Here is a 27,940-nt window from a genome sequence, read left to right as displayed (position 1 = left end):
GCCTGATGTTTTAAGTCAGTAGCTGTAACTGTTCCCATGAAAAACACAAAAATAACCAGAAATGGCTTGGAATCTGTCTGAGTTCGTTTGCTCTTTTTTGGCAGCCATGGCCTGTAGAGTTGCAGCAGTAGTTAGCTCTAGATGGGAATTTTGCAATACTTCCACTCTGATGCTGCTTTGTCAGGTGCCGGTCCTGTTGGTCCTGTCCTGAGTCCCTTTTTTTTGCATGCTGCCATATAAAAAAAATAATTTAAAAGAAAATAAACATCCAAAGCATTTGAAAAAATAGTAGTTAGAATATCTCTGTGTGTGATCTCCTGTGGTTTTTAGCTTTTCTGTAATCACTTGATTTTGCTTTTTTTTTTTTTTTTTTCTTTTGGTACTGAATTACCAATAACTTCACTCTTTCAGTGAGCAGATGAGATTTTTTTGCGTGTTGATATGTTGAGCTGTAATCATATTTTATTCATGGCCTTTTGGCAAAATATTTCTTTCAAGATATGATAAAATTATTGCCAGTTTCATGTTCACAGACATATTTTATTTTGAACAACCCATGGCCAGATCAAATAGCAAAATATTTAGAATGCAGAGTTAAAATACAAAATAACTGATTTAAAATGTAGTAATATTTTTCATCATGTAGTTGAAGCCAGAGACTTAATCTGTCTTAATCTGGTACTGCATGAAAAGTGGTAGTAAATAAAAATGCCCAGCCCTCATTCTATTCAAAACCAACCATAATACATTTATCTGGCACTGTCATATAACATAAATAAGTAGAATAAAAATAAGTAAATGCAGGGAAAGAGAAAACCTTTTCTTTCGTAGGATTTATAGTTTGATTTTGTGTGTGTGTGTGTGATTTGTTCCCATTTGGCTAGTGTTACACCATGTGTAACAATAATAGTAATTTCTAGTTTGGGAATTTCCTGACAATTAATTGACAGTTCCTGCCAATTACCTGACTCCTAGCTGAGCTAGTCACTGATTGCTGGAGCTAATTCCTCCAAAGCGCTTATGAGCCTGATTTCAGGTCACCCAGATCTTCACTGCCACCAGGATGGCACAACCGAGAGGTGCTGTGCCTTGAGGTGGAGGATGAGAGGTGTGTGTGAAACCACGGCTCCCAAGCAGCTGACCAAGAGATGCTGCCAACAAAGCTGCCGAACATCCCTGAGAAACCCTCAAGTCCCAGCCTTCTCTTTACCGCCTGCAACCATCTGAAAGCAGCTTCCCCATGCTTTTGGCAACTACAGGAAGAGCTTTGGGAGGAATTACCAAGCCCATGTTATGCTTCTAGGATTTGTGTCTTGCAGGTGTTTGAACGACTGCTTGTGAATTGGGGCCTAGAGTCATAGATGCTGGAGAAATTATGCTGAGCAGAAACCTTATTTCATTGTGATTCTTACCATAAATACACATGCTGGGATTGCCTTTCTTTTGGTATCTAGAAGTTTTAGTGAAATGTGTCTGTGAAGTCAAACCAAGGATGAATGTATTTTGGCACTGAGACATCTGTAGCACATTTGATTCTTCCGTGTCAGCTCTCTTACCACCACTCAGCTCTGCAAGTGTTAGCATTTGCTGACAAAAAGTGATTTGGGGCTTCTGGCTATCCTGTTACAAGTTTACTTTGCTTTGTTAGGAGAGTTTTGCAGTGGTATACAGGCCTCAAATTTCCAGTTTGTTTTTCCATGCTTTGTCCAAAGTTGTTCTGGAGTTTCCATGACATTATGCCCGGATGTTTTTGGATATGAACTGAACTTAATGTAGAGCCCTATTGCAGGCTTATTGGAGATGCTTTTAGAGCAAGATTCATCTCACCCAACTTTAAATGTCTGCCCTATCTACTTATGGCCCTCTCAGTTAAGAACTACATAAAAAGACTACATAAAATTAGTTTTTATAGTTTCAATACGGCTGGAATGGTGATCCTACATTTGCCGTCTCATCAGATAGGGATGACAGCAAAGTAAAGAATTGTCAGATGGGGCTTTCTTACCAAGCAGCTTCTGAAAAGCCCAGGTTTTGGCAGTGGTACCAGCTTTAGCAGCTGCCCTTTCACCCAGTGATGTTTGCCACCCCCTTTGAGGCAGCTCACTAGCTGCTGAGGACACGGGGCGAGGTTCCCAGGGGACAGACTGACCCAGCTCCCTGCACAGCCCCCATGGGGCTGGGTGAGATGCAAGGAGCGGCGAGGACGAGTGGCACCACGCTCTCTGCAGAGCTCTGCGCTTCTGCCAGAGGTGGTCAGCAAACCCTGCCCCTTGAAAGCAAAGCCATGTGTTACATGAGTCCAATGCTGGAAAGAGATGCAACGTCTTGCCTTGCATTTGGCCAACACATTTCTCTTTAAAATAAATGTAATGCGACAGGTTCAGCATCGAAGTGTCCTCGGCTTGGACTGCAATCTGGAGGCATGCAATCAAGCAAAGAGGAGGTTTGGATGCAAAGCTGCTGCAGCCTTGCTGGCTCTTCCCAGTCCTTCTTCAGCCATGCTGCTTCAAAAATGACCAGAGGCTGCTGTTGCGTCTGTGTCAAGGAGAAAAAGCAAAGGCAAACTTGTATTAGCACAGAGTTAGCAAAACTGCTTGGGTATTTTATCACTTTTATGGGAAGTTCATCAGCGACAGCATTAGTGACATTTCTCGGGTTTAATGTTGCTGTGAAGGAGTGTGCTCTTGCTTTGAAAATGTGATACATTCTCTGAGCGTGACACTTTTCTTCCAGAAACATCTTTAAGGTCAGGTCTAGTTCCAGCAAGCTGATTGAAAATGCCGTTTATTACTCCTGCGATTATACCGCGGCTCAGCAATGGCTGTCACTTTGTGGGGAAGAAGTAGAATGTCTTCACTTGCTCTTTTCCCTCATAGGTAATGAAGGCAGAACTATATTAAGTCATTTACTTCATATATACAGATGTCAATTTAAGGGTGACGGCATAACGTTAAATCAAATTTTGTAAGTGGAGCAGTTTGTTCCTTTGTTATTAGTACTGCCTGACACCTCTGCTTATAAAACCCTCTTTTCAGGTGCTCTGAACTCTTAAAATATTAATATTTCAGCACTGCTTTTGTCTTGATACTATAGTTATCTTGGGAAATTGCTGCCAAAAGGAGCAGGCAATTAGAGATTACGGGAAAGCCTGTTGCTTTGGCCAGGCTAGAAAGAAAAAAAGTGACAGTGGTGATGTATTCCCTGGGATTTGCATATGGGATAGGATTTATGAGGATGGCTTGTATTGCAGACTGGTGCCATGTGTGCTCGTAGTGACAGTGGGGGATGTGGAGGGACCAGTCGGTCCCTGGGAGGCACACACCCTTTCCAAGTGCCTGTCCTGTTGTGGTTCCTGCTTGTGGCACTCAGGCAGCAGAAGGCTGCCTGGATTTGCACCAAAAGCACCCGTCTGTGTGAATGGTGCCGTAATGGCACGGAGGAAACCTACCCTGGAAGCACCATTTCAGCATGTTACACGTGCACAGTCAAGCATCTAGAGGTCATATAATCCAAAACTGAGATTTTTTTAAAGAATATTCATAATTTTCTTTTATGTCTATTCCTGCATTCATGTGTTGTGATGTTTAATGCAGTTTTTGTGTACAATTTTGTGATCTAAATACTATGTTATAGCTCAGGCTTGTAACAAGTAGGTTTGACGGTGCAAAAGACATGAGACTCTAATTTGTAGATTGGCTCTAAAGTTTAGGACTGAAATATTCCAGGGCTGATGTTTCAGGGTGTCTCAAAGATGTCCCCTTTGTTTGTTTTTGAATTGTGGGGTCATAAATATAATTTTTCAAGGCACTCTAAACCATTTTTTTTCCTCCTGGTACGGCTTAAGAACAAGCAGCCTGTGTTTGGGAGTGAGCTTAGCATCAACGTGGTCCTGAGGATTATGCCTTTCCTTTTATTTGGACCAAATAATTTTTACAGAGCTTGTAATGTCACGGACAGAAAATACCCACCTGATGGTCTGCATTGTCAGAAGTTACGTAAGGACTGGAAAACATGCACTGTGCCTGAGCCCAATGTAATAAATCCCAGGTATTTCTGCTCAAGAACCCCCACAAATTGCTGCTAACCAGGCCATTTCTTCCAAATCTTTCTAGTTAGCTGCTAAAATTTGCTTTATGTAGAAAATATCAAATGATTTCAGAAAACCTATTTGTTTTCTGTAACTGCTGCTGCTTGGACTGGGCCGTTAGCTGCTCTTGGGCCCTGGCTAAAATGAAGCAGATCTGCATATGCTCTCTGCAGTTTGTGAAAGGAGAAGTGTGTGATGCCTTCCCCTGCCAATTAGCTAACTTTCAGCACAGAAATCATGGTTTCCTTTCTTCCAAATAAAGAACAGCTAATTTTCTGGACCCGTGAGCTGTTTTGCCTTGGAAGAGAAGCCTTTAATGGCAGCAGGCGGGTGGTCCTGGTGCAGTCCTGTTTATCTGAGACGTCTGAGGTCACTCGCAAAAGCAGGGAATTGAAAACATGTTTTTTTCCTTATAGCTTCCAACCTGCCCCAGCAGGATCCTCTCAAAGCATTTCTCAAAGCATGTGCTCCTTCTGGTCCTCTGCCTTTTCCTCCTTTCTTTGCAGTTTGTCCTTTTCTGATCCATGTCACCCAAGGAGGCTGAGTCCAGCCCATGCTTGGTGGAAGGCCAGGATGACCCCGCTGGCGCACAGCTGGCTCTGCAGCCCACTGGGGGTTGCTGTCCTCTTACAGAAGGGGCCACCTTTATAGATGAGCCCGGTCACCATTTGCATTTGCCTCGACTGAAGGACACAGCAGCTTGAACGGATTCCTTCCAGTACCTAGCACAAGAGTACTTTAAAGTTGAATCTGTCCCTGTTTCCCTTTCTGTTGATTTTTTTTCATAAGACACCATCACGTAATGATGGATATGACTGTTTAGTTTTATTAGCCTAGTGAGATACCTCCATAGGAATATTAATTTGCTCTTTCCAGGTCAAAGGCAGAGCAGAGTGCAATCCCTCTGAAGAAACTGAGATCGTTCCATCGACTCCCAGGCTCTGTCCTTTAGAGCCTGATTCCACAGACAGCAGCGTCTGTACTTCATGTCTGCTGTCGTATGTAAGCATTTGTGCAGACATGGTTTCAGTGCTCTGCTATGTGCTTTTCACATGATTATTATTATTTATTTATTTTAATTGGGAAAAGTGTTAAATATTTTCAGAGCTTTATTCAAAATATTTCTGATTTCTTTGCCAAACTGGCAGTAACCATACTTCATTTCATCGCACAAACTGGTCACAGAGCTGTTCTCCTGCTCTTTCATGCTAGACCCGAAAAGCAGAATGAGCAACCTTGCATTTTTGTGAGAGAGCGTATTGTTTTGTGTACCCTCTTCTGTCAGAAGAATCAGCTCATGAGAGCAGTCACGTCTGTGACAGGCTGAACTGGCAGGGACCTCTCCTGTGTGCCCTGCCTGTAACCCCACGTTTCACAGCCAGCGTTTTGTCGTGCCAGCCAGCTGTCTTACATTCTCCCCTGGGAATAATGGTGTTGTATGAACAAAACCATCATTCGGTCAGGAATTTTTAGGATAGATGGGAAGAACAACATAATCCGTGGTAAGTAACAAAAATCCATTAGCATATATGAAAAGGAGAGGAGAATAAATGTAATTTGCGGAGACACTTATGAAAAATTGAAATCCCACATTTTTAACTTAGAAATGACTTTTCTTTTGTGATGGCTCACACTCGACTAGGTTATTTTTACCACATTTCTCCCTCATGAGAGCTGCCCTGTCTCTGTAATTTGACTCCCTACACAGAAGACAACAATTTGTGCTTGTCCTCTGCTCAGTTTTGTACTGTTTTCTTCATTGTCTCTCTCTAATGCCAGAGACGAAGGGACAGACCTTTACATAACATGCAAACTATGTTTGTGCTTTTAATGTAAAACAACCCTGATGTTTGCTGACATCAATGGGAAGATTCATTTTAATCTCGCTGGGCCTTGATGCCCGTAATATGCAGCATCTCTTTTGTAACGTTGGCTTGGAGTTAATACCTAAATCTGATTTGAGCTAGCTCTATGCAGAACTTTTTTTTTTTCTTTTAATACATGCTGCCTTGCATTGTTGTTTTAATGATTTTTTTTTTTTTTTTAATTGTGCGGATCAGGAAATAAATCTTTTAAAGCTAACAGGGTGTTTCTTTTCCCCAGCCCTTTCTCCCTACTTTTTCCCCTCCTTTCTCTTGATGTTTCCTTGAATTAGGCCCTCTGCTCGCCTAATTTTCAAGATCACAGTTTGCAGTAAACATGTCAAAGTTTTTCCTTTATTTCTTGGATCCAGAGATCAAGTTTTCCTAGTCCATCTGGATGAAATAAGTTGTCTTTTAATTAGAAATGCAAAGAGGCAATGTAACAAATTTCCATTCATGGAGGTTAAATTTCAGCCTTAAATTAAACATGCATGTTTAAGCCATTTCCCTTGAATTATTGTACTGCGCTGTGAAGGGTATGTTGGGTATTTACATTTTTGGGTGAGGTTTGTAAGAACACTCAGAGCTGCAAGCCTGCCGAACTCTGATGCTATGTAACTTGGGAATAGAGATTTAATTTTATTTGCCTACATATAAAACAGGGTTAATGCCCCTTACCACTTTGTAGTTATGAATATTAACTAATGTAAGTCTTATTTGTAAACAGAAATTACACTGAGAAAATTGCATAAAGAGCACTAATGAGGCCTAAGTAGCTTGAGGAAGTAAATATTCCGTTTGGCTCTGGTGAGTCAAAGTGAGCTTATTTTATACTCTTTCTAATTGAATCTTTGATATTTTCATGCTAAAAATAATCACAACCATGATCAGGAAGGATGAAAGTACTCTTAGCCAAGTTCTTCCTTTGTAAGCCTCACCCCGAGCGCGAAGCTTTGGATCGCGAGGCGAGGAGCGATGGGGTCCAACGCATGGCTCCGGGCAGGGCCGGGCGCAGCAGGGCTGGTGTCTCCTGGTGTGGGTGTTCCTGAGGTGCTGTCACACTACGAGGTGGTTGTGTCCTTTAAGGATGTATTTCTGGATTCTGCTGTCAGCTGCCATACTGCTTGCACCATTGAGGCAACGCCTCTGGAAGGTGCCCTGGGGAGCTATTACAGAGCGGTCTGCCTAACACAATTTTCATATTTTGCTTCTGTCATACGTTGTCTCTGGCATAAAGGCACGCTTCATACGTCTGGCTACACACTTTTCATAGGATGTCACATTCATCTGGTATTGTTTAAATCTTTCCGACTGCTACAAATGCTTATTGGTAGCCAAGGACACTTTATACATTAATGTGCTTCATTTCTGTTCAAAATAGTCACTGAAAGTGCTATCAGAAATTAAACTTTTTCTGATGAGTTTGTTCACAGAAAGGAGTTTTAGGCAAGTGTTGACTAAAAGCAAGCCTGGAATACGTGGCTTTGGGGATTTACTGTGAAACTTTCTGGGGACAGAACCGCGTAACAACTGAGTTTCAGATGTTACATGATGAATGCAGAAGTCACAGTGACCAATTTGCAATCAATGCAAATTGAAATACTCTTTCATAAAACCATCCATTAAATCATTTACAACCATGAGCAGATGCGGAGAAGTCATCTCCCATTTGCAGGCTGTTCTGCAATAGCCCGAAGGCTTGGGTGCCTGTTAGAAAGAGGCTGCTGGTTTGGGTGCTAAGGTCAGCAACAGCATAACGAGGAAACAGTTCCTTTTTCTGGACAAAAGACAGCTAGATAATCCAAGTCTTATTCATGACCACTGAACAATGATCTCCTGGTTTCCAAAAGCTTTCACTCCCCTAGAAAGTGGTTTGGTTATTCTAAGTCATCCTATAACTTTCTTTTTAGAAATTTATTACTGGATGCTAACTATTCCTAGCATTCAATAAGGCTGTGGTGTCGCATATTAGTAACATGTTTAGCTCATATTTTCTATTACAATGAAATAGGCTAATTGTATTATATCTAATTAAATCACTTTATTAGCTAAGGAATATACCTCTAAATAGAATAATGGATAGCAGTGCATTTCTCAGATATTTTTGGTGAACTTTTTTTTCATCCTCTTAATTCATTTAGCATTCTTGTACTACTTGAGATGAATATATTTCTGGTTATCATTAGCAATATGTATCATCTAGTTATCCCTAATACCTACCACACAGGCTTTAAATTAGTGTTAAAATGTTTAAGGATGTTGAAAATAATGTGAGTAGCACAAATTTTGGGGTTTAGAAGTCTGAGGTGTGCTACTATGTAAGTTGAATTATATTTTTCTCTTTTCCATAATAGATCCAAACAAGGAGTTATACTTGTGTTCGGCAGAAATTTCTGTATTTGTAGATTAAAGTATTATTATTGTTTGTCTTCATTCTCTGAATATGCATTGTTGGCGTTGTTTTTTTTCAATAGGCCTTGATGATTGCCTCCAACAATACATAAAAAATTTTGAAAGGGAAAAGATCAATGGTGAACAGCTGCTACACATCACTCACCAAGAGCTTGAGGAACTGGGAGTCACTCGCATTGGCCACCAAGAACTGATACTGGAAGCTGTTGATCTGCTATGTGCATTGGTAAGTGATTTTTTCCATCACTCATCTTAATGACCTGGGTTTATAAATTTCCAAGCCAAAATCAAAATAATGTATACTAAACTCTATTGCTATATCCTTGGACAGACAGGGGCTGTGCTAGATTAAAAGGCAGACCTTAAAGGCTTCTTTCAGCTATAAAGAAACCATACGTATCCATTTTATGATTACGTATGATGGTGTTTTATTGCTCTTCCTCTAACTTCTCAGGTCCTGTATTCAAATGCTGTTGACTATTACTACTGGCATCCATATGGTTCTGTAATTATATGCCATATGCCCTTGTATTCCGCTGACATTTGCCACACTATCCTAAACCAAGTAGACTTGAATGTTTTAACCATGCCAACATTCAAAAAGATTGTATTAAAGAGCCAGAAAGTAATTTTAATTAGGCAGGAAGATTGTTACAAGATAGGAATGGTAACATTGACTTTATCCAAAGTACAGACAGGTGTCAGTGTTAAAAATTTTTTTAACAACCTGAAAGCATCCAGATTTTGAAGAAAACTGTTTTTGTTTGTTTGTTTGCTTGTTTTGTTTTGTTTTTCATGTAACAGGTTATTTTATTATTTGTTAGCCTCTGAACAAAATATTTGATATCAGTAAGTGATCTTTTTTCCTTTTATTTAACTCCTGCCAGCTAATGAAATAGACTTAACCAAATTCTATGGAGAAAAAAAAAAAGCTTGCCTTTGTTATAGTGAACAGGTTATTGAAAATATAATTTAAAAAAAAAAAAAAAAAAAAGGTAAAATTAAGTAGGTAAATTATATGTGACAGTTCCAGTATTTTACTTCTTTCTCAGGAGTCCTGTTTTTGCACAAAGTAGCTTATCTTGTGGAATTTTGATAAGATAAATTGTCTCCAGCAGGGAAACTGTCACTTAGCAATAAAATAGAGAACAATTGCCTCAACAATGCACTTGATGTTATAGAATTAAAACCAGTATGAAGTACCTTTTATTATATGATGTATGCTTCTTGCAAGTACCTCTAATTACAATATATACTTAATGTAACTTGACATGAAATTCTATGAATTAAATAATTTGTATGTCATAATACATTAAAAAATAACACATAATATCAAAACCAGAAAAATGCTTATGGCCCTGATGCAGACATACCCCTAAACTGATGTGCATTGCATAGCCCAACATTATTTTTTTTTTTTGTTTTGGAAGCCTTTAGAATCAAACTTAGAACTTTTTCATCTAAATCATTGCTTTCCACATAAAATGAACATAAATATCCCACAGTGTTACATTATTTTATCTAAAGAACAATGCAGTGCTCTTGCCTGTCAGACATAGCAAACCCAAGAAATTTCCTCTGGAAAAAGAAAATTTCAGCCAAATGTACCCATTAGGAGGACCCTTGCTGATTTCTTCCCCCCCTCCCTTTTTTTTTTCTTTAAATAACAACAACAACAAAACCACCCCATACCTCCTAAATGCTGGCCCCATTGCAGGTCAGCAGGGCAGCTCTTCTCTTACTGTGCCACCTCATGACCTTGTTATTTTTCCTTTTAAAGCAGGGATGGGGATTTTCCAGCTCCTGGTATCATTTATTTAGCCTCCTGCCTTTAAGCCCTCATCCTTCCTTCCTTTTTACTCTCTAGAACTCCTACTTTTTTTTTTTCTTCTGCTTCTAAATTTTTATCTTCCTGCCCATTCTGTGTCTTTCTGCTGAGTGAATCGAAGCTGCCTGCGGCTCTGCTCTTGGGGCTATTCTCTTGCCTCTGACATCTCTTCCTTGCTGCTATGCACAACACGCTCTTCAGTCCTTGCAGCTTCCTACTGAACAAGGATCACAAGTAAAAGTTTTACAAGATCAAGTAATATGTCTATTTTTATTCTAGAATCACTTATAAGAGTTTAAATCTTAAAAGCACGATGAAAAGAAACCTTTTAATTCTTTTAAATGATAGCAATAATTGAATGGCAGGATATGTGATGCTGCCTTTATTACCACCTGAAATACATGTCTAAAATATTGCTGTAGTGTGTTCCATCTTGAAACGTTCATGCGTTATTGTACTAGAGTTTGATTGCTGGCTGAGGTGATCAATTAGAATCATGGATCGGAGTTTGTCACTGTAATGGATATTTAATATGCTGGGTAGTCTTGGGGAAAAAAAAAAAAAAAAAAAAAAAAGCAAAACTTATAAAAACTTATAAATAATACAGGGAGCTGTGTCTTGCTAATGGAACAAGCACCATACAGGAATGAGCATAATTTCTGGAAATTTTATGACGTTATTGGAATCAAAATGTCTTAAGGAGCCCTAATTTTCTGAGTTACATGGTAAGCAAACTTAAGGTAGCTTAAGTGCAGCCAGGGAACAGCCCCAGCCAGTGAGATATTAGGGCATTAATGAACTGTGTGTCTGTTTTTATATTTGGGCAGTACCCAAGTGTATTTGCAGATTCATATATCCACATCTTTAAAAACTTATTTTTTCAAAACTTATTATGAAAAAAAAAAAAGAAAGGAAATGTCAGTTTAAGCCATCTGGTGTAAAACACCACGTGTGGAGGGGCGGTTGCAGCAGGAACAGTAAGCAGCTCGCTCTCTCTCCTCTCCTCACTGCCTTGGCCAGCACCACCCAGCAGGGCAGGCGCTGCCAGCTGCATGCTGGCCGAGCATCCGCAAGGCTCTGCACACTGCCTGGCTCACCCACAGATAGCTGCACTCCTGGCTACATCAATACTTGTCAGTACTGCTTTGTGCGCTGCGGATCATCCACTCGCTGGGCCATGTCAATGAGCATTGATTTTTATTTTTTTTCTCTACATGGAATTCTAAATTGATTTCTAGTTGGCAATTGGCAGTGTCCAAGTTACGTGACCTATTTCTTACAGGCAGTAATAGCAGGATGTTCCACTCCATCTTAGCTAGATGGGTTGCATAATGCTTCAAACAGAAGCTACATGTACTGTAGAAATCTCTCAGGTAAGCTTAGGCTCAGCGATGCATCAGAACTTCAGCTGCACCTTGGTCATGAGTTCAGGTGCAGAACAGCTATGTTGCTTCAGGAAGCCAAGAGAAATTTGACTGTCTTGTCTCAGGCTCTTGGAACACGCTGAAAGTGCGTGTTGTGAAGCCGTGCTCCCATATGCACTCCCTAAGGGTCTGGCTGTCAGCCCACTGGCTTTTGGGGAAAGGGAGGGAGTACTTGTTTGGCTGGGGTTACACATTAAAGAGCAGTACCTCTGCTTCTGTCTGTGTGATGCAAACCATTACACAGCATATACACAACTAAACGCTCATCAGAGCAGGCTCAGCAATAATGAGGGCTTCTAAGAGCAAAAGTAAAACAAAAAAATAAAGAAGGCACCTCTGTTTTTCTTCCCTGTCCTAAACACATATTAATTAGACTCAAATGCAAGCTATTGATGGCAAATAAAATATAGTAAAAATATAAACTAATATTATTTCTTTATTAATTGATTCAAACCATATTACTATTTCTGAATAAAATCAGAAGAGAGGTTAGTAATATATACTAAGTAATATATCAAGGATTGTAATTTTTCTTCTGAAAGCTGAATTCAGAGCTTTCTCTATTCAGACTTATGAGAATCCTGCACAGAGAAAATTCTCTTTTGGAAGATGAGCTGCAGTGTGAAAGAAGGCAATGCAAGAAATGTAAACAGGGAAAAATACGAGTATTTGATGCACCCAAACATAGCAGAAGTAGCAATATGATGATATCGAAGTACACGTATTTACGTTAAAAATTAAATAATTCGAAAGGTTAGAATCCGTTATTTTTTTGAAAAGGTAACATTATGGGGCAAAAGATGAGAGCATCTTTCACTATAGGACAAAGTATTGGCATTTTCTGGGGATTACTCAGGGTTGAATTTATGTATTATGGAGAAAAAGTCATAGGTAAGCCATATTTTGTTTCAATTACTTGACCATTCTAGAAAGATGATTTTGAGTACTGTTTTAATTATGAAGATAATTGGAAATGATGGATGTGGTGAAAAAATCATCTTGAAGTCCTTTCACATTATTGTGGTCAGAAGCTGCTCTGCAATTATTTATTTGAAGTGCCCTAAATAACATCTGTGAACTGAAACATGCACGCCATTTAGGATTGGGATTTTGATGGTATTAACACTGAAATGCTAATCAGGCTGTGTATGGGAGGACTAGTCACACAAAGGCATTGGCTACCTGAAGGAGTAGTAGTAGGGCCTGGGGAAAATAATTATTTTAGAGACAGTAAAATATATTGGAAAGAAGAAAAAGGAGTAATGTGGGGGGTCTACATGGGCTGGTTTTTTTTCAAATCTATGCATTTAAATTTAACTAGGACGGTTGGAGTCACTACGTTGTAAAAGGCCATGCAAATTAAAGTATAAACAGTCTGGTAGGAAGAAATACTTTGATAATGAATGGAAGCAAGATGAATGTGAAGAAGAGGAAAAGCATGCTCAAAGTTAGATTGTATCTAAAGTAATTAAAAATGATGTTAATTCATAGGCATTCAGCTAGTGAAATTCTGTGCTGTGGTAACGTTTAAGGAGAAATAAAGATTAGAAAAATTCTCTCTGCAGTTCCAGCAAAGGCTAGCAGCCCAAGCATGACAGTTTTTCTGCTAGAAGGCAAAACACTCACCTGTGCATCAACATGGCTGGAACAGCTGGTGTGCCTTTAATTTGCTCATATATTTACTGCTCTTCTAAAACTATGTATGGGAGGGATGTAGCTACCAAATCAATATGATTTTTTTCTGACAGATGATTAGGCTTATCTCTGACAAAGTAACAGCAACACTAGTATTTTATGTTGGTCAGAATGAAAGCAGTTGGCAGGAGTTTATTGTGAGATACACCACGCTGAAGGTGACACAGCCAGCCTTTCATAGCTGTCTCTGCATCTAGCAATGAGGTTTCTTCTGTATTAAAATTACATATAAAATTAAAGTTTTGCACTTTTCAGTGGCCATACCTACAGCAATCTCTCCTTACATCCTTTTCATCTTTTCTTCAGCTGATTTTTTTTTTTTTTAATAGTTTGTCAATGCTGTGAGAGTACTGGGAAGCATTTTTTCTTCCTTTATCTAATGTGTAATCAAATTTCATCTTTAAGTCATTGGATGTGTCAGATACTCATTCTCCCCTCTACCCACCCCCCAATATTTCAAAGGTTAATACAATTATTCTAGAGTGAATTCTTCATTTTATATATTGATGCTTAAATAGATGGAAATAAGTCATCTTTCTTCTTCCAAAAGAGATGGAGATATTCTCTCTCCTCAGTATAATGAGGAAAATGGCACATACATTATTTCTGTCTATACACACACATACGCATCCAGAAAGCTTTATTAATTTCACTTGGAAGAGAAGTTCAACTTCTGGCAGCACTGTGGTGTTTGCTATGCTGTGCCAAACTATTGAATTAAGCTATTGAATAAGTTAGCTAAGTATTCCACATATTAGAAAGGATGTATCATCTTTTGCTTAGTCTAATTAGCTGCTTCATTCTTCTTTAGGCTTTCAAGTCAAGCAGTTTGGGTGATTTTAAGGATTGCATGTTGATTTGTAATTTTTTTTGTCATTTCAAAGTGTGTTGCCAATTCTTGCGTTTCTAAAAAATCTATTATGATCAAGACACTGACAAAAGATAATTAAGTTTCTACAGACAGTTCGCAGCAGGCTAAAAATATCTTTGCTCATAGGTATTTTACACATGCACACACGTGCATGCATAGTAGCTTTGTCTTACTGGCAAGAAGAAGGAAAATCAGGGTTTTGCTATCCTGGTGTGCTGGAAAAGGAAAAACCCTGAGTGCAATTATGTTACTTGTGTTGAATGCTCAGTCCAACCATACCCTTTAATTTGAAAATCACCCAGTGTTCCCTTACCAGGGGTAAATGCAGCTATGTGAATTATCTAAACAGAGGACAAGGGGAGAGAGTAGTCTTCTTTGTGACTACTCTGTGCTTTTAAGACTACATCTACACCAGTTGTTCCAGAACAGAAACTAGTTGTGCATGGTTTCCAAGACTATCACTTGCACAGAAAGAATATTTTGGAGTACTGGAGCAGTACCACCAGCAATATCAAATTTTAGTAAGTAAAATTTTCAAGTCCAAACTGAATTAAAATGAGGCCCTTGTAATATTTGTGTCCTGTGTCATTTCTTGTCGCATGCTAAAACACTTTGCAAAATTTCTACAGTGCTTTTAACAATGTTAGAGTGTATTTGATTAAAGCTTTCCACAAAAAGAAATCTTGTAAGAGATTGCATCAATGCTGCCACAAACATTAATCTGAGATAAAACAGTGCTTTACACCTTTCTTTTTCCATTTATGCATATTTATGGGGGACTTCTTGCTGAGAATGCATTTATGTATTTACACAAGGGTCCGAGGAAATTGTGCATTTGATTTTTTATAAATACAGACTGAGTACAGGAATAAGAGCCAAGTGTGGACCAGCTTGAAGGGATGAAGCTCCATTTCAAGTTGCAGTGACAGAGTTTGCTGGGCTATCCTTTTTAGGTCTCTTGGGCTTTGTTATGTCATTTTTTATGTTATAATACAAGTAGCAATCCTGTCATATGAAACTGGTCAGCTGTCATAGGATCTATTTTTTACGAGTTCCTGCTTTTATATAGAACTCCCTAGACTACAGAATATAATTTCTTTAGTAAATGTGCTTTTCACAACAGCGTTGTGTTGTTACATGGTATTTAACACTTAGCAACCGTTTCTTTCATTTGTGTATGTGAGGGCGTTGATTTGGCAATTTTAGAGCTCTAGTACACAACATGTACTGATTCATATAAACGCGTATAGATAGAAAAGGCAAGTAATGTTAAATTTTTCATAAAAGTGGCATAGTGAACTGAATCTTGGCCAAGTATACTTTGGTGAGTACTCCGGCTCTGGAGAGCAGTGGAAATGCCATTGGTTCTGGACAGCACAGAAACACTGACAGAATACGGAACTGGAACTCTAGTCAGACGTTTTGTTTTGATATTGGCTGTGGACTGTATTTAAGGCTTGTTTCTTTTTGGTAGGTGTACTAAATTTTAGACTAATAAAAACTTTTCTGTAGTTGAATATAGCGCAGCCTTGACAGTGGGAGCCCATCATTCTTCTGCTCTTTATTGGCTGATGTAAAACATAATTATTGTTTGGTGATGTGTGTCCACGTTAATTTACTGAGCTCAGATGTCCATATGTGCACTGGCTTATAAAACCAAGACTCATGTCCCTGGCTTCAGATGGTCTTTATCCTTCATATTTCATTTCGTGTGTGAGAAGGAGAAAACTAGCAATAACAAAGGGTCGTTTCAGAACCGGTAACTTCAGTTTCATGTTCCATTGGCTTCTGTGCTGTGCATACCTATTTGACCCTTACAGATATATGCTGAAGATTAAATAATGCTTGCTACTGACATCATTGTTGCAATAAAAATGGCTGGAAATTGTTGGCCTGTTGCCACTGCAAGACTTTGAAAAGTTCATGCTCCCTTTAGTGAAGTATGAAAGGATGGATCTTGCTGTGATTTCATGAAAACGCCACTGAAACTCCCTCCTTATGTACAAAAGAGTTATCCCCTAATTAAAGGGATCAGCTGCTGCAGATATTGGCGAGGCAATCACAGAAACCTCATCTGCTTTGACAATTATGTGCTCTTGGGTGTTTCCCACTCTCAACCTTTGGTAAAGTCTTTCAATACAATGTGCTAAGTTCACAATTTCAGCAGGATAATGGACTTAAGTTATTTATCAGAATGTGTTATGAAATAGCATACAGTTGTTATGCAGCAATACCAAGAAACATATGCAAATTTCTGACAGAAAACATGAAAGCCCTCTATTCTAGAATTGATGATTTTTGAAAAGCCATTAATTTCCTTCAGTACAAGCTATTTAAAAAGAGCATTTCTGTGTTTGCAGTGAAGTTCATAATAGAAGAGATACCGTCATTGAGCACTCCAGAACCAAGAACTTTAATTAGAGTTTAACTCCTTTGTACGTATGCGATTGCAGTAGCTTATATTTGTGGTGTGCCAGCACTGAAAACCTGAGAGCTAGAATATGCAGGTGGTGAAAGTCAGTTCATTGACTGAATCCAGCTAATGGAATATCGATTCAGACCTAGGAAATTACATTAAATAGTTGGGGAAAAGTATATTGGATTAAGGGGGTACAGGGTGCTATTTTGGGATCATAAAGCGAGGATAACACAGAGTGTTGCAGGAAGAGATAAACTCTTTCCCATTAAATGAAAAGGATACTATTCCACTAACATAAAATTTAATTTAATTTTCTTTAAAATAACATAAAAGCCTAGTGATGTGTTCAGTCTTAAATGTCAAATAAATTGTTGTCTCAGTATTGGTCTACATGAAACACATAAATTGGTAATTCTTAGTCTTTTAATGAAAAATAACTGAGCAAGACTTATGTGATGCTTAAAATAATTATTTAAAATTATTTATTATTATATTCATTATGAATTTTTAAAGTTATTTTTTTTCTAAGGCTGTAGCTTTCTTCATGGGGAAGGATTAGTTCTTATTTATTGCTTATGTATCTCAATTGCAAAATTTTCTTTCCGTTGCAAAAAGCAATGGATTTATTTTTTTTTTCTCCTTAAGGTCCTGATTTGAAAGCTATACTGAATGATGCAATGCATGTTACATTGTACAGGTAGAAATATACCACAGATTTGCAGTGGGAAGAAAGTACAGGGAATACACTGATGTAAGTCAAGAATGATTGTTTTCCATGATGGGGAAAAAAATGAAAAAGTGTTTTTCTCACTCACAAGAAGTAATCTGTTTCATAAATACCATTTCACAATATTTTTGTTACTAGTCTGTTATAATATCATTTGCAATAATCTGCCTGAATATTTGACTAATTTTTTGATCAGTTATGCATAAATTTATATACATATGTGTATATATACATATCCATGAAGTTGTAGGGTGGACTTGCTCAAATGGCATTCACCAAATTCATGACTAAAAATTAATTTTATATCATACTGTCATTGTTGTTAGTTCAAAGGAATCTTGTTACTAATTTAATTTATTGTATGATTCTCTCTGAATTGTCATGGATAAAATCTTTACATGGGACTACCAGTTTTGCAAGAACCTAAGATAAAATCTTTGAAAATACCAAGTGAAATGTTCAGTTCTGACATTATGTTTCCAAAAGACAAGCCTATCATTTGTTCTTTGAACTTTGAACGTTTCAGGGCTGTTCAGAATTGTAAATTTGTGTGATGTACTGCATCTCTTATTCTCTGTAGTCTTGCACTTGTCTTATAATTCATTTTAAGAGATACTTAAAGAATCTTAAGAAACCCAATAACTTCCTGTTATTGGGTGGTTGATTCTTCCACAAGACTATGATTATTGTTAAATAAATACCTTAAGTTAATTGGTCACAAGATTTTAGTGAAAAAATAATAACGGTTTGTGGTTATTGAATAGCATGCTCCACATTTGTGCCTTCAGTAGGTTTTGCTGAGAGGAATGGTGAACACATATAAGGGTCAGGGAGTGCTGGAAAGGTAGGTACAGGCTTGAAACATTATGTCGGAGAAATAAAGCCAGTGGAGTTTCATGGATTTGCAACAGAAAATTTAAAGAAGGATTTGGGTATAGTTTAGATATCCCTAAAAAAAGATGTAACGTCTTGGCAGGAACACGCATCATGGCACATGCTGGGAAACAGCAATTGCAAGCATGGTAACCACTAACGCAGGCAATACTTAGTTCTCAGTTCTAAAATCCTTTGGTCTTGTTTATTTACCACTGTATCCCCAGTCAGCTTATTGTGCATAGCACATATGGAAGAGGTCAAGCCATCACAGAGCTCTGGCCTACTTATGGCTTTTAATTGAAACCATATGCAGATCAGGCCTTACCTAATACTGAAGTAAAGTAATTGGAATCAATTTATCTTGTGACGTGAAAAGAAACCACAAAATAGACTAACTTTCCTTCATCTTCTTTGGTTTTGATTTTGTGCAGATCAGAAAAGAAATGTTGTGACAGATTTACTTTCTTGCAGGTATATTTTCTGAAAGTCATCATTAAGCTGTTAAATATGCACAAATATCAGGTTGACATGGAACAATGATGTATGGATGGTGAAGAACAGTCAGTTTTATGTCAGTGTGTTTATGAGAAAGCTTCATTGTACTGTTGTAACACCATTTTGCTCAGGAAAAAAAAAAAAAAAAAAAGGCATTTTAAAATAGATAATTTTTTTTTAAATGCAAATTCACTTCCTGGGAGTTTAGATCCCAGCCCTTTGTGAAGTTGGAGCAGAGCAGAAAGTGTGAATTAAAGTACAGCAGAAGAGCAGTGAAGAACTGCTCAGAGGCATGCTGCTGAAGTTCAAAGTAAAAGTAGTAAAAGCATCCTCTCTTTGAGATAAACTAAAGTACTATTTTAAGCATAGGTGAGGTTCAGTCTCTTCTGGTCCTGAAAGTGAAGGTTCATTGCCTGCAGAGGAATAACGCTACTGATGGTTCAGAAGGGAATGTCCATGCCCCGCTTCTCAACTGAAATGAGAACCTTATCTCAAGAAGCTTTCTTTTTCAAAGTTTTTGTGAAGGTGTACATTATAGATAAGTAGCCATTTCAACGTTTTAGAAGATGATTCCAAGCAAGTGATATAATGCAACTGACACTTAATATATCTTTAGTCCTATCCTCTTGTTCCATTTGTAATGTCAAACCATTTCATTGTAACAAATATCAAAGATTTTTTAATCTAGAAATTAAAAAGTTGTGTTTAACAAAATCTTCAAAAACCATTCTTTCCTACTATTGTTCTACAGTCCCTGCTACATACCTCCAGTGAAGGTAATATTTTTAAATATTTATTAAACAAATATATACATTTATGATAAATAGCAAGGCATAGGTCTTTAATTATTGCTAAAGAGAAAAAAATAATCAAGTTCTTGCTAAATGTATAATCGAAAGATGCAAATAAAAATATAATATAATAATAAAATGTATACTTTTCATACTGATTAGTCTGGCGTACTTGTGTATTTTATTTGTATAATGTAGGTTATTTTTAAATCTAATATAACAAACTTCATTTTCTAATGCTTTTCTGTTTCAGATATTTGTACCATAGTAATATATTCTTACCCTCTCCCTGTAGATATGTATATGGATATAAACAGAAAAATTAAGATGTTCCAGTTTATTCAAGCTTATCCAAGTAGAGAGAGTATTTGGATATTACAGAATTAAAATCATGTTGTCTTCATTAGGATTAAGCAGAGCAAGAAGGCTTTATGCAGTTCAGAGATCTGCAGCAAGAGCTACAATGTAAAAGCCACTTAAAAATGTTTAGGCAAGAGATTAGATAAGAACACTGGTTAATTCTTGATCATCCTAACCAGTCCACAATAGAAACAAGTATACTGTGCAGTTTTAACCTGGTATACAGTGAGCCGAGTCTGGGCACAATCAGTGGCCCTTCTGAGATCCATAAAGAACATATTTGTGTACTGGGTCAGTGCTCTTGTCTTGACCATCTCTTTTCCCTTCTCATAGCAAGGCCCGTTCCAGCTGTACCCTCTTCATGTCTTCAGAGGAGGTATCCACAGCAATGCACCCTCATCTGTTTTTCTCACGCTTGGTTCCTCTGAGCAGGTGTCCAGCCATTTAACTGTCTTAGCACTCAGATAAAACTTTTTCAACTTTATTTAAATTCTGTGTTCTGAATGAATCTGCTTCAGGGGCTGGTCTTAGGGTCTTTTTCCAGACAGATTGTTAAAGGAATGACTATCATGTGTTCTAATTCTGGAATCAGCAGTGCGTGGCGCTCCCCATAAAACGACTTTTTAAAAGTACCTTAATTACGGTTGATTACATTATACATATCAATGACAATGGAGATGCTAAAGCTTCCTCTGGAAGTTAAAAATATAATGCAAACATTGCATTTTTAAATAAGGTTAAAATATGCATATCAATGACAATGGAAATGCTAAAGCTTCCTCTGGAAGTTAAAAATATAATGCAAACATTGCATTTTTAAATAGGGTTAAAATATTTAATCTTAATTAATGTATCTATTACAAGATAATAGGAAGGTACATGAAGTGCTTAGAAGCACTGTGACAAGCTCCAAATTATAGGCTTAGGAGGCAAGAAAGAACTGTGACACAATTTGCTTCGGAAAGGTAGGATAATTATAATGGAAGGGAGCACAAGGGGGAGGAAAGCTTTGCACAGGAAAGAATTGAGGGGTTTCGGATAATATGCTCTAATTTGTATTATGCTGTTGCATATTTGCATCTTATTACCATAGTTAAATTAATAAATTCCATACTTTTATGAAATATCTTTGTGTTCTATGTTCATAAACTAGGCTATAATACTGGAGTTTAACGGCCATAATAAACTGATAGTCAAATATTATTAAAGAAGGTGATAAGGATTGTTTTTATTATATTGTTGTTAATTTACTGATTTAGAATGAGATCTTTCAAAGAAAATGCTGAAGCATATTCAGGCAATATTCTTGAACTGCTGTCCCCAGACATGAATTTTTTGAATAGGGGAATTTATTTCTAGTTTGCAAAACAGCAGGTGCTAGAATTTTATGTATTTTCAAAAATACATAAAATTATTGAATATTTTAGTTTAAGTAGCACATATCCAGAGGTGACCTATATTTTTGCTTGCCATAACTCAGAGCAAAGCACACTTTATTTAGTAAGCTAGGTATCTTTTGTAATCCAGGAAAATGATCCAAATGTAATTTCAGAATAGGTATCATTTTGTGTGCTAATACATTTAGGTGTGCAGTATGGCATCTCCTTGCTATAAAGTAACAGGAAAAGCTATTATAACAGTAACTCCACTAGACATTACTACAGACAGAGAAGTTAAACTGTGCAGAAATGGAGGTTTGTGATAAGACATTCTGAGAATTAGGTCATATTGGGTTCAATTGCCTATTATTCAGAAGTCTCATTCCTTTGCTCACCAAGTGTGTGATCATGATCATTACCTAATTAAAATACTACTGTGCAGTGACAAGTCTGACACTGTGTGAACGACATCTGACACAGATTTGCTAACAGGGTGTTTCTTTTATATAAATGTGTATATTTAACTTTTACTAACTTCCATATTATATATATATATTTATTGTAAGCATTGTCCCATTTTTGCCATTCAGGAAATGTGTTAAGTTTTAGGTTCCAGTCTCTAGATGTGAATTTGTATCCTGGCTGACATGGTCACTAATGGATTTTGCTGGCTGGTTTTAGACAGAGGAGTTCTTAGGCCTCATGCTAGAAGCTGCCAGGCAGGCGACTCTGCTCAGGTCTGAGCCTTCAGGCACAAGTGATCACTGGCAATGCAACTCTTGGTTTTCCCCAGATCCCCAGGATCAGGTATACAAGATATTTAGTACAGCATGTCAAAAATGGAGTGGTGGGCTCCAGTATGCCCTAAGAACTGGTGATGCCAAATGAGTAGCAGTCAGTGGGCTGCAAATCACGTAGCTTTTTTTTTCTATCTGCATACCGCTCCAGCAGAATTTTAACACTACCAAGTTTAATATGCTAATTACAGGGTATAATTTATTCTTCCCTTCAGCTCAATTTACGTCACCTCTGTTCACATAAAACACCAATCTAGATCTTTTAGCACTTTATCTGAAATTATAATAAATACTTAAAGTAGGCCACATTCTGGGGAACCGAGGTTTTATACATACTTTTTAATTTAGTGTTTTAATGCAATAGTAAAAGTTGTTTATTTGTTCAGATAATTTTAAGATAATGTCCTCAGTGATTTACATGAAAAATTTATTTTACCTCCTTCGATTTCCTATTTACATAAAGATTTCCTATTTAACATTGGGTCTACCTGATGACATCACAGAACTTTTTACAAATACAAGTATTTTAGAATAAGCTTGTGTTGTGTTTTTAACCTTTCAAATATACAACCAGAGAGGAAATGGAAAAACAAAACAAAACCACTACGCAAACCCACCTAGTTTTTCATTGTTTTCAACTGTCAGAACTTTATGCTAAAATTACAACATGTGGGTTTGGATTTATGTTTTTTATGAGGCTTTTTTTTTGCCTGTTTTCCGTAGGCGCTAACTGCATACATGCTCTCGTGGGCGCTGCAGTTTCCATTGCGCGGATGCAGCACGTCGCGCACTGCAGCCCGCAGGGAGCCGTGGCATCCCATCTGACGCGTTGTGCCTTCCCAAAGGGCTCCAGAAGCCCAGAGCTGCCTTTGGGGACTTCAGTTCCTCGCCAGGTCCGAGCCCCATGTGCTGCTACGTGCCCTGGGGAGGCAGGTGGGGCCGGGGCTCATAGTGGCGGCCGCAGAGCCCCCGAGGAGCAGGGGGCTGGTGGGGGCCAGCAGGCAGCGGGGATGGGACCAGGGCATCCCCGCAGAGCTGCTTCAGAGGTTGCAAGTCCACGGCATTTTTAAGTCGATTGTGTAATCTGAGAATGGGTCTGCTTTTTTGCTACCAAAAATAGCACTATTTTATCTTAGTAGCAAAAATCCTCACAGATCGTGTTATTAGCATTACATGCTAATTTATCCTGTTATTCCATATATGCCATAAGATCTGCAAACACCTGAAGTGTAGCTGAAGATTTTTTTCTGTTTCGTTCTACTTTAATATGTAAACAAATGAGTCACATTGTCAGACGGATGAAGAAAAATCAATTTTCCACTGTTAAAACTGGAACTTTCATACCAAAATCTGTGTACACAACAAGCAGGTTTCAGCTGTAATTGTGCTATGGACACAGAGCAGGAGGGTTCCTCGTCACAGTGTCCTTAGTTAGCCATTTATTCATTTGGAATTTTTAAGGTAAAAAGGAAGAAATATCTGTTTGGATGCAGATTTCCTATTTTTCCGTATAGTTAAAAGGGCATATCGGAAACTGAATATTCACCAACTTAGATCTTATTCCTTCCACTCTGCTTTAAAAGGAAATAAAAATCAAATCTCACTGGTAAAAACAACAGTTTATTTTGGGCTGTTCAAATAAACTGGTGTTCTCTCCTGTCTTCTGGTATAGTATGGCTTCTGACAACAGCCACCTGTTTTTGTTTTTATTATTATTATTATGGACTTCAAACAGAAAAAAAAAAAAATCAACTGCAAAAGCCCTGGAGGCTATCTGTCCTGTCTCCTTCCTCTTCCCACCCTCCAGTAACCCCAGTCACCGGGAGTAACACTGGAGCAAGCGTCTGGGACTGAACAGGAGTGGGGGGATGGTGAGAAATCCTCATGAACGGTTCAAAAATCAGAGAATTTTCTTAGAGGGTGTAATAGCTAAAACTGAAAAATATTTTACACACAGCAAGCAGACTTAAGTTTCAGTTGTACAGCTCACTGTCAAGCATCACTTTAAGCACAGTTTCATCTTGGCATCATTACTAATTATATTCTTCCATAATAAGCCCGTCTGGCTCTGATCTCACATTTGCATTTAATTTCTACTTCTTGAAATCCTTCTCTCCAACTCCGATCATTGAATTTGGCACCAGGAATTGCTGAGCTCTGATGTAAAATATACTACTGAGTCAGTCTGTCACTGAGCAAACCAGATCATCTTCACATAAGGTAATCATCATCTTATGTGAAGGTATTCATGCTGCCATATACTATATTCAGTAGATGTAAAAAATCTTACTGTTTGAACCGTGCTTTTACTTGAAAAACATGAAGTAAACCTCTAGTAGATTTGCCAGTCACACCTCTGTGTTCCAGAATTGCTCTTATTTTAATCCTTTTTTAGAGGCTGTCCTTTCTGCAACACACCTGCTTTGCCTGCTTTGCTGCCGTGGGCCCAAGTTTTTAGGGTAATTTGACAAAGTACATGGCATTCTAGTCAGACAGTGTTTGGGGTCACTTTAATAGTCAGTATTTGCTATCTAAACCTGTATGTCCATTGCCACTAATAAAGTAAACTGACCAAAAAAAAAAAAAAAAAAAAAAAAAAGGCAATGTAACAACCTTAAGTGGCATGAAATAGAAACAGGGAACCAAGCAAACGTTGATTGGTTGTTTTTTTCCGACTTGATATTAGGAATAATCCTAGTTATGCTGATGGCACTCTCCTGAACCCATTTAGAGGTTGTGTATCTGTTTTTCTGTTGCTGTTTTCTTTTGTCTGGTTGTTTGTTGTTGTTTTTGTTTGTTTGTTTGTTGTTTCGTTTTGTTTTTTAAGCAGGATTTACATCTAGGATTTACATGCAAGAAGGAAATCACCTGCAAGAGATAGAATTTTACAAGCTCAAGAACAAAATTTCTATTTTGTCTTTCTATATTTTGTATTTCTATTGTGTCTTTCACAATAACAGTACGTATTTAACACTGAAAGAAGAATATAAAGCTGTGAAAACTGAGGTCTGATATCTGAGCCATGATAATGATTTAGTTTGGCAGGTCTGAGACTATCTCTGAGCATCATGCAGATGAGATGCCTATGGGAATTAGAAGAGATCTGAATACTTGCGGTGTCATATATAGAGAACAGGGCTAGCCACCTCCTTATTCATTATCATAAACTGCAACTTCTCCATCCTTGTTTTTAAGTACCTTCACCGAATCATAATGGATACGGTTCAAATTCTGTGTGTAACCACCTGTTTGTTCTTGTCTCCTCTGAGACAATCTCTTTTATATCCCTTCACCTTGGTTAGTGGCTAGGGCAGGTTGAAAGGAGCCCTAGCTTCTTTTGATGGTTTCCTAACACAATGCCACAGTGGGGCTTGTAGGGCTTCACGACATTAGGCCTGCAGCCAGCCAAACTTGTCACAAAGGAGGCTGGCAGTGGGGAGAGAAATGTGCAGGTGGCACGAGGTGAGCTGTGATGCAGTAAAGGAGGAGGATGTGCTTTGGGAAGATACTTTCAAGGATTATTTTTAACCCTTCTTTTTCTAATTTTATAGTTGTTTATGGTTGTTTCATTTATTTGAACATCTTGGGCATTCAATCTTAAATTTAGTGCAATTTACTTTGTCTTCTACAGAGATGTTGAGTCATTGTCAATTTTGTAATATTTTATCTTTTTCCCTTTATTGTATCTAAATCTCAGCTAAATCACTGCTTTGCATCAGCACTCTTACTTTGCTGAAAAATTTCCTGTAACCTTCTCATTATCTTTATGGACATATTTTATCTATGCTTCACTATATTTACAATTTTATATTGATGTTAATTAAGGCTGCTATTGGTATGCTAATTAATAAACTTAAGATACAACAACCTGCTTATTAGGTGGATTTCCTCAAACACATTTTGTGTTTTCTGGTGACTTGAGCAAATCTATAAAATTCAGTCCAGCTGACTGCACTGGTAGTATCTAGCCCTCTTTCTTCAAGATTTGTACTTCAGTGAAAGCATACTGGCTTTTTGGAGATTCACTAGTCAAGCTTTTTCCTTTCCTACATGGCCTTCCTTGAAAGCAAACTGTCAGGTTCCCTGAGCTTTTAAGTAATAATGCATTACTTAAGTAATAATGAATTATTGGGAGAAACATTTTGTGTTTGTTACCACAGGGATAACCAAGGTTGGACTGAGAAATAAAACCGGGAGGATCTGGTTTATCATCCTTATAAAATGCTGTTGAGTATGCAAAATCAAAATTTTCCCAAGGGGAAACGGGACTCTGCTTAGTTTGCTAGCTGGTGAAGACGTTGCAATACACCCACTTACTCATCATCTTGGCATGAGAAGTGACAGAAAAAGGAGAGGGAAATAGCAGAGGGAATTCAGTGTTTTAACAAAAGAAAGATTAGTTGCAAATATCAAACAGATTGTATGCCAATACTAACATCAAATACAGTATTCTTTTTAACTATAAACTTTTCTAAAATAGCAGCTTTACTTCAGTGAAGCTGTAGTTAACTGTACAATGTTTGTTTTGGAAAAAAGATTAAGAGAATTGTTCTTGTCTGTAACTAAGCCAATGTAATTTTCATTTGCTTCACTGTTCAGTCTTAAATGTGATGCTTCCAAACCCCATTGACTGACTGGGATGCTTTAGGCATGATATCTATATAATACTGAAATTAATTCTGTCCCTAGCATTTAAATTTATTTTTAAAAGTAAGCTCTTTGTAGTGAATTAACTTAGAAGGCACCAAAGTGTTTCCATGCCTGGTAGGTTTCCTCAGAGCTGAGGTGGAAGGTTTCCTTCATTTTTCAGAGTGAACTTTGAGAGGAAGAGTGGTTGGCATAGAAGGCAAGGGCCTATGCACCGGCCAGAACTGGTCCAAACTCAGAAAACAACTTTACCTACTGTTCGTTTGTGTTTTGTTTGACTTCCATACAATTTTCCCTTTTTGGCGTTGGAAATATTTAATCTTTTTTGTACATATATCCACATCAGCATTCAGCAAGATAGCATATTTGTTTGTTGTTCGTTATCCTCAGTTTTGAGGAAGAAGTTGAGGCAGAAAAATTAATATGCAGTATTGATGAACAGTCATCCTCTATAACATATGCATAGTTGAAATTAATAGTGGGCAATCAATTCATACTGTGAAAGTTGATTTTGTTTAAGTGCTCATTAAAATCTTTCCCATGCTACATCCTGTTGTGGCAGCAAGAGATCCTGTTTCAGTTCAGCCTGAGACTTTCTGTGTGAATCCGAGTTAATTAGTTACTCTATTTGAGCTGAAGTCCCTTCATAAAGGGAAAAAAAAAATAAAAATGCGAAAAGTTGTAAATTAAAAACAAACAAAAACAAAACAAAAACAGTCAGAATGATAACAGTGGAAGAAGATCCATTAAGAACTATTAAGTATGAAGGCGCTATCTTGCCTGAAGTCTCTGAACCACTCGCACGTTGACTACACGCCTGCTCTTTTCTCAGATTTGTCCCTAGGCATTCACTGGCGACAGGAGTACCACATCTTTGGTCTGATGTGACCTGACCGTTTGCATGTTATGTTGCGTGTGGTGTGACAGCTGTTCAGCAACAGCAGCAGAGTTCAGCAAGGAATTACCCCATAAAAGCCTGTCGCTAGGACTCCCTAAGGTTTTTAAGGTTTTTAACCTTATTCACAGTATAAGTAGTAGCAGAGCACTGCTAAGGTGAAGTCATTACAAGTTAGTAGGGGGAATAATGCTAATCTGAGTGGGACCCTGTGTGGTGGGACCAAGAGGCTTGGGTGGGCTTTAAACAAAGCGACCTGTTGCTGGTCTGACACCAGGCATCCACAGATCTGTGATCCTTTCAGCCACGTGCCGGTTTCACCTCACGGTTCCCTTCACATAGTTTACAACACCCTGTTTCATTTGATTGTCTGTT

The 27,940-nt window shown here is 37.9% G+C and overlaps 1 protein-coding gene across 2 annotated transcripts in view; it reads left to right on the top strand.

Moving 5' to 3' along the window:
• LOC116494402 (connector enhancer of kinase suppressor of ras 2-like) overlaps positions 1-27,940 on the top strand; it is a 171,241-nt gene that overhangs the window by 51,608 nt on the left and 91,693 nt on the right. For both annotated transcript variants that reach the window (XM_032196282.1, XM_032196281.1), the window contains exon 2: positions 8,424-8,587. In XM_032196282.1, coding sequence (XP_032052173.1) covers positions 8,424-8,587 — 164 coding nt within the window. The remainder of the gene's footprint in view (positions 1-8,423; positions 8,588-27,940) is intronic.

This window comes from Aythya fuligula, chromosome 13, assembly GCF_009819795.1.
Source record: "Aythya fuligula isolate bAytFul2 chromosome 13, bAytFul2.pri, whole genome shotgun sequence".
NCBI classification, from domain to species: Eukaryota; Metazoa; Chordata; class Aves; order Anseriformes; family Anatidae; genus Aythya; species Aythya fuligula.
This window is presented reverse-complemented; position numbering and strand designations above follow the sequence as displayed.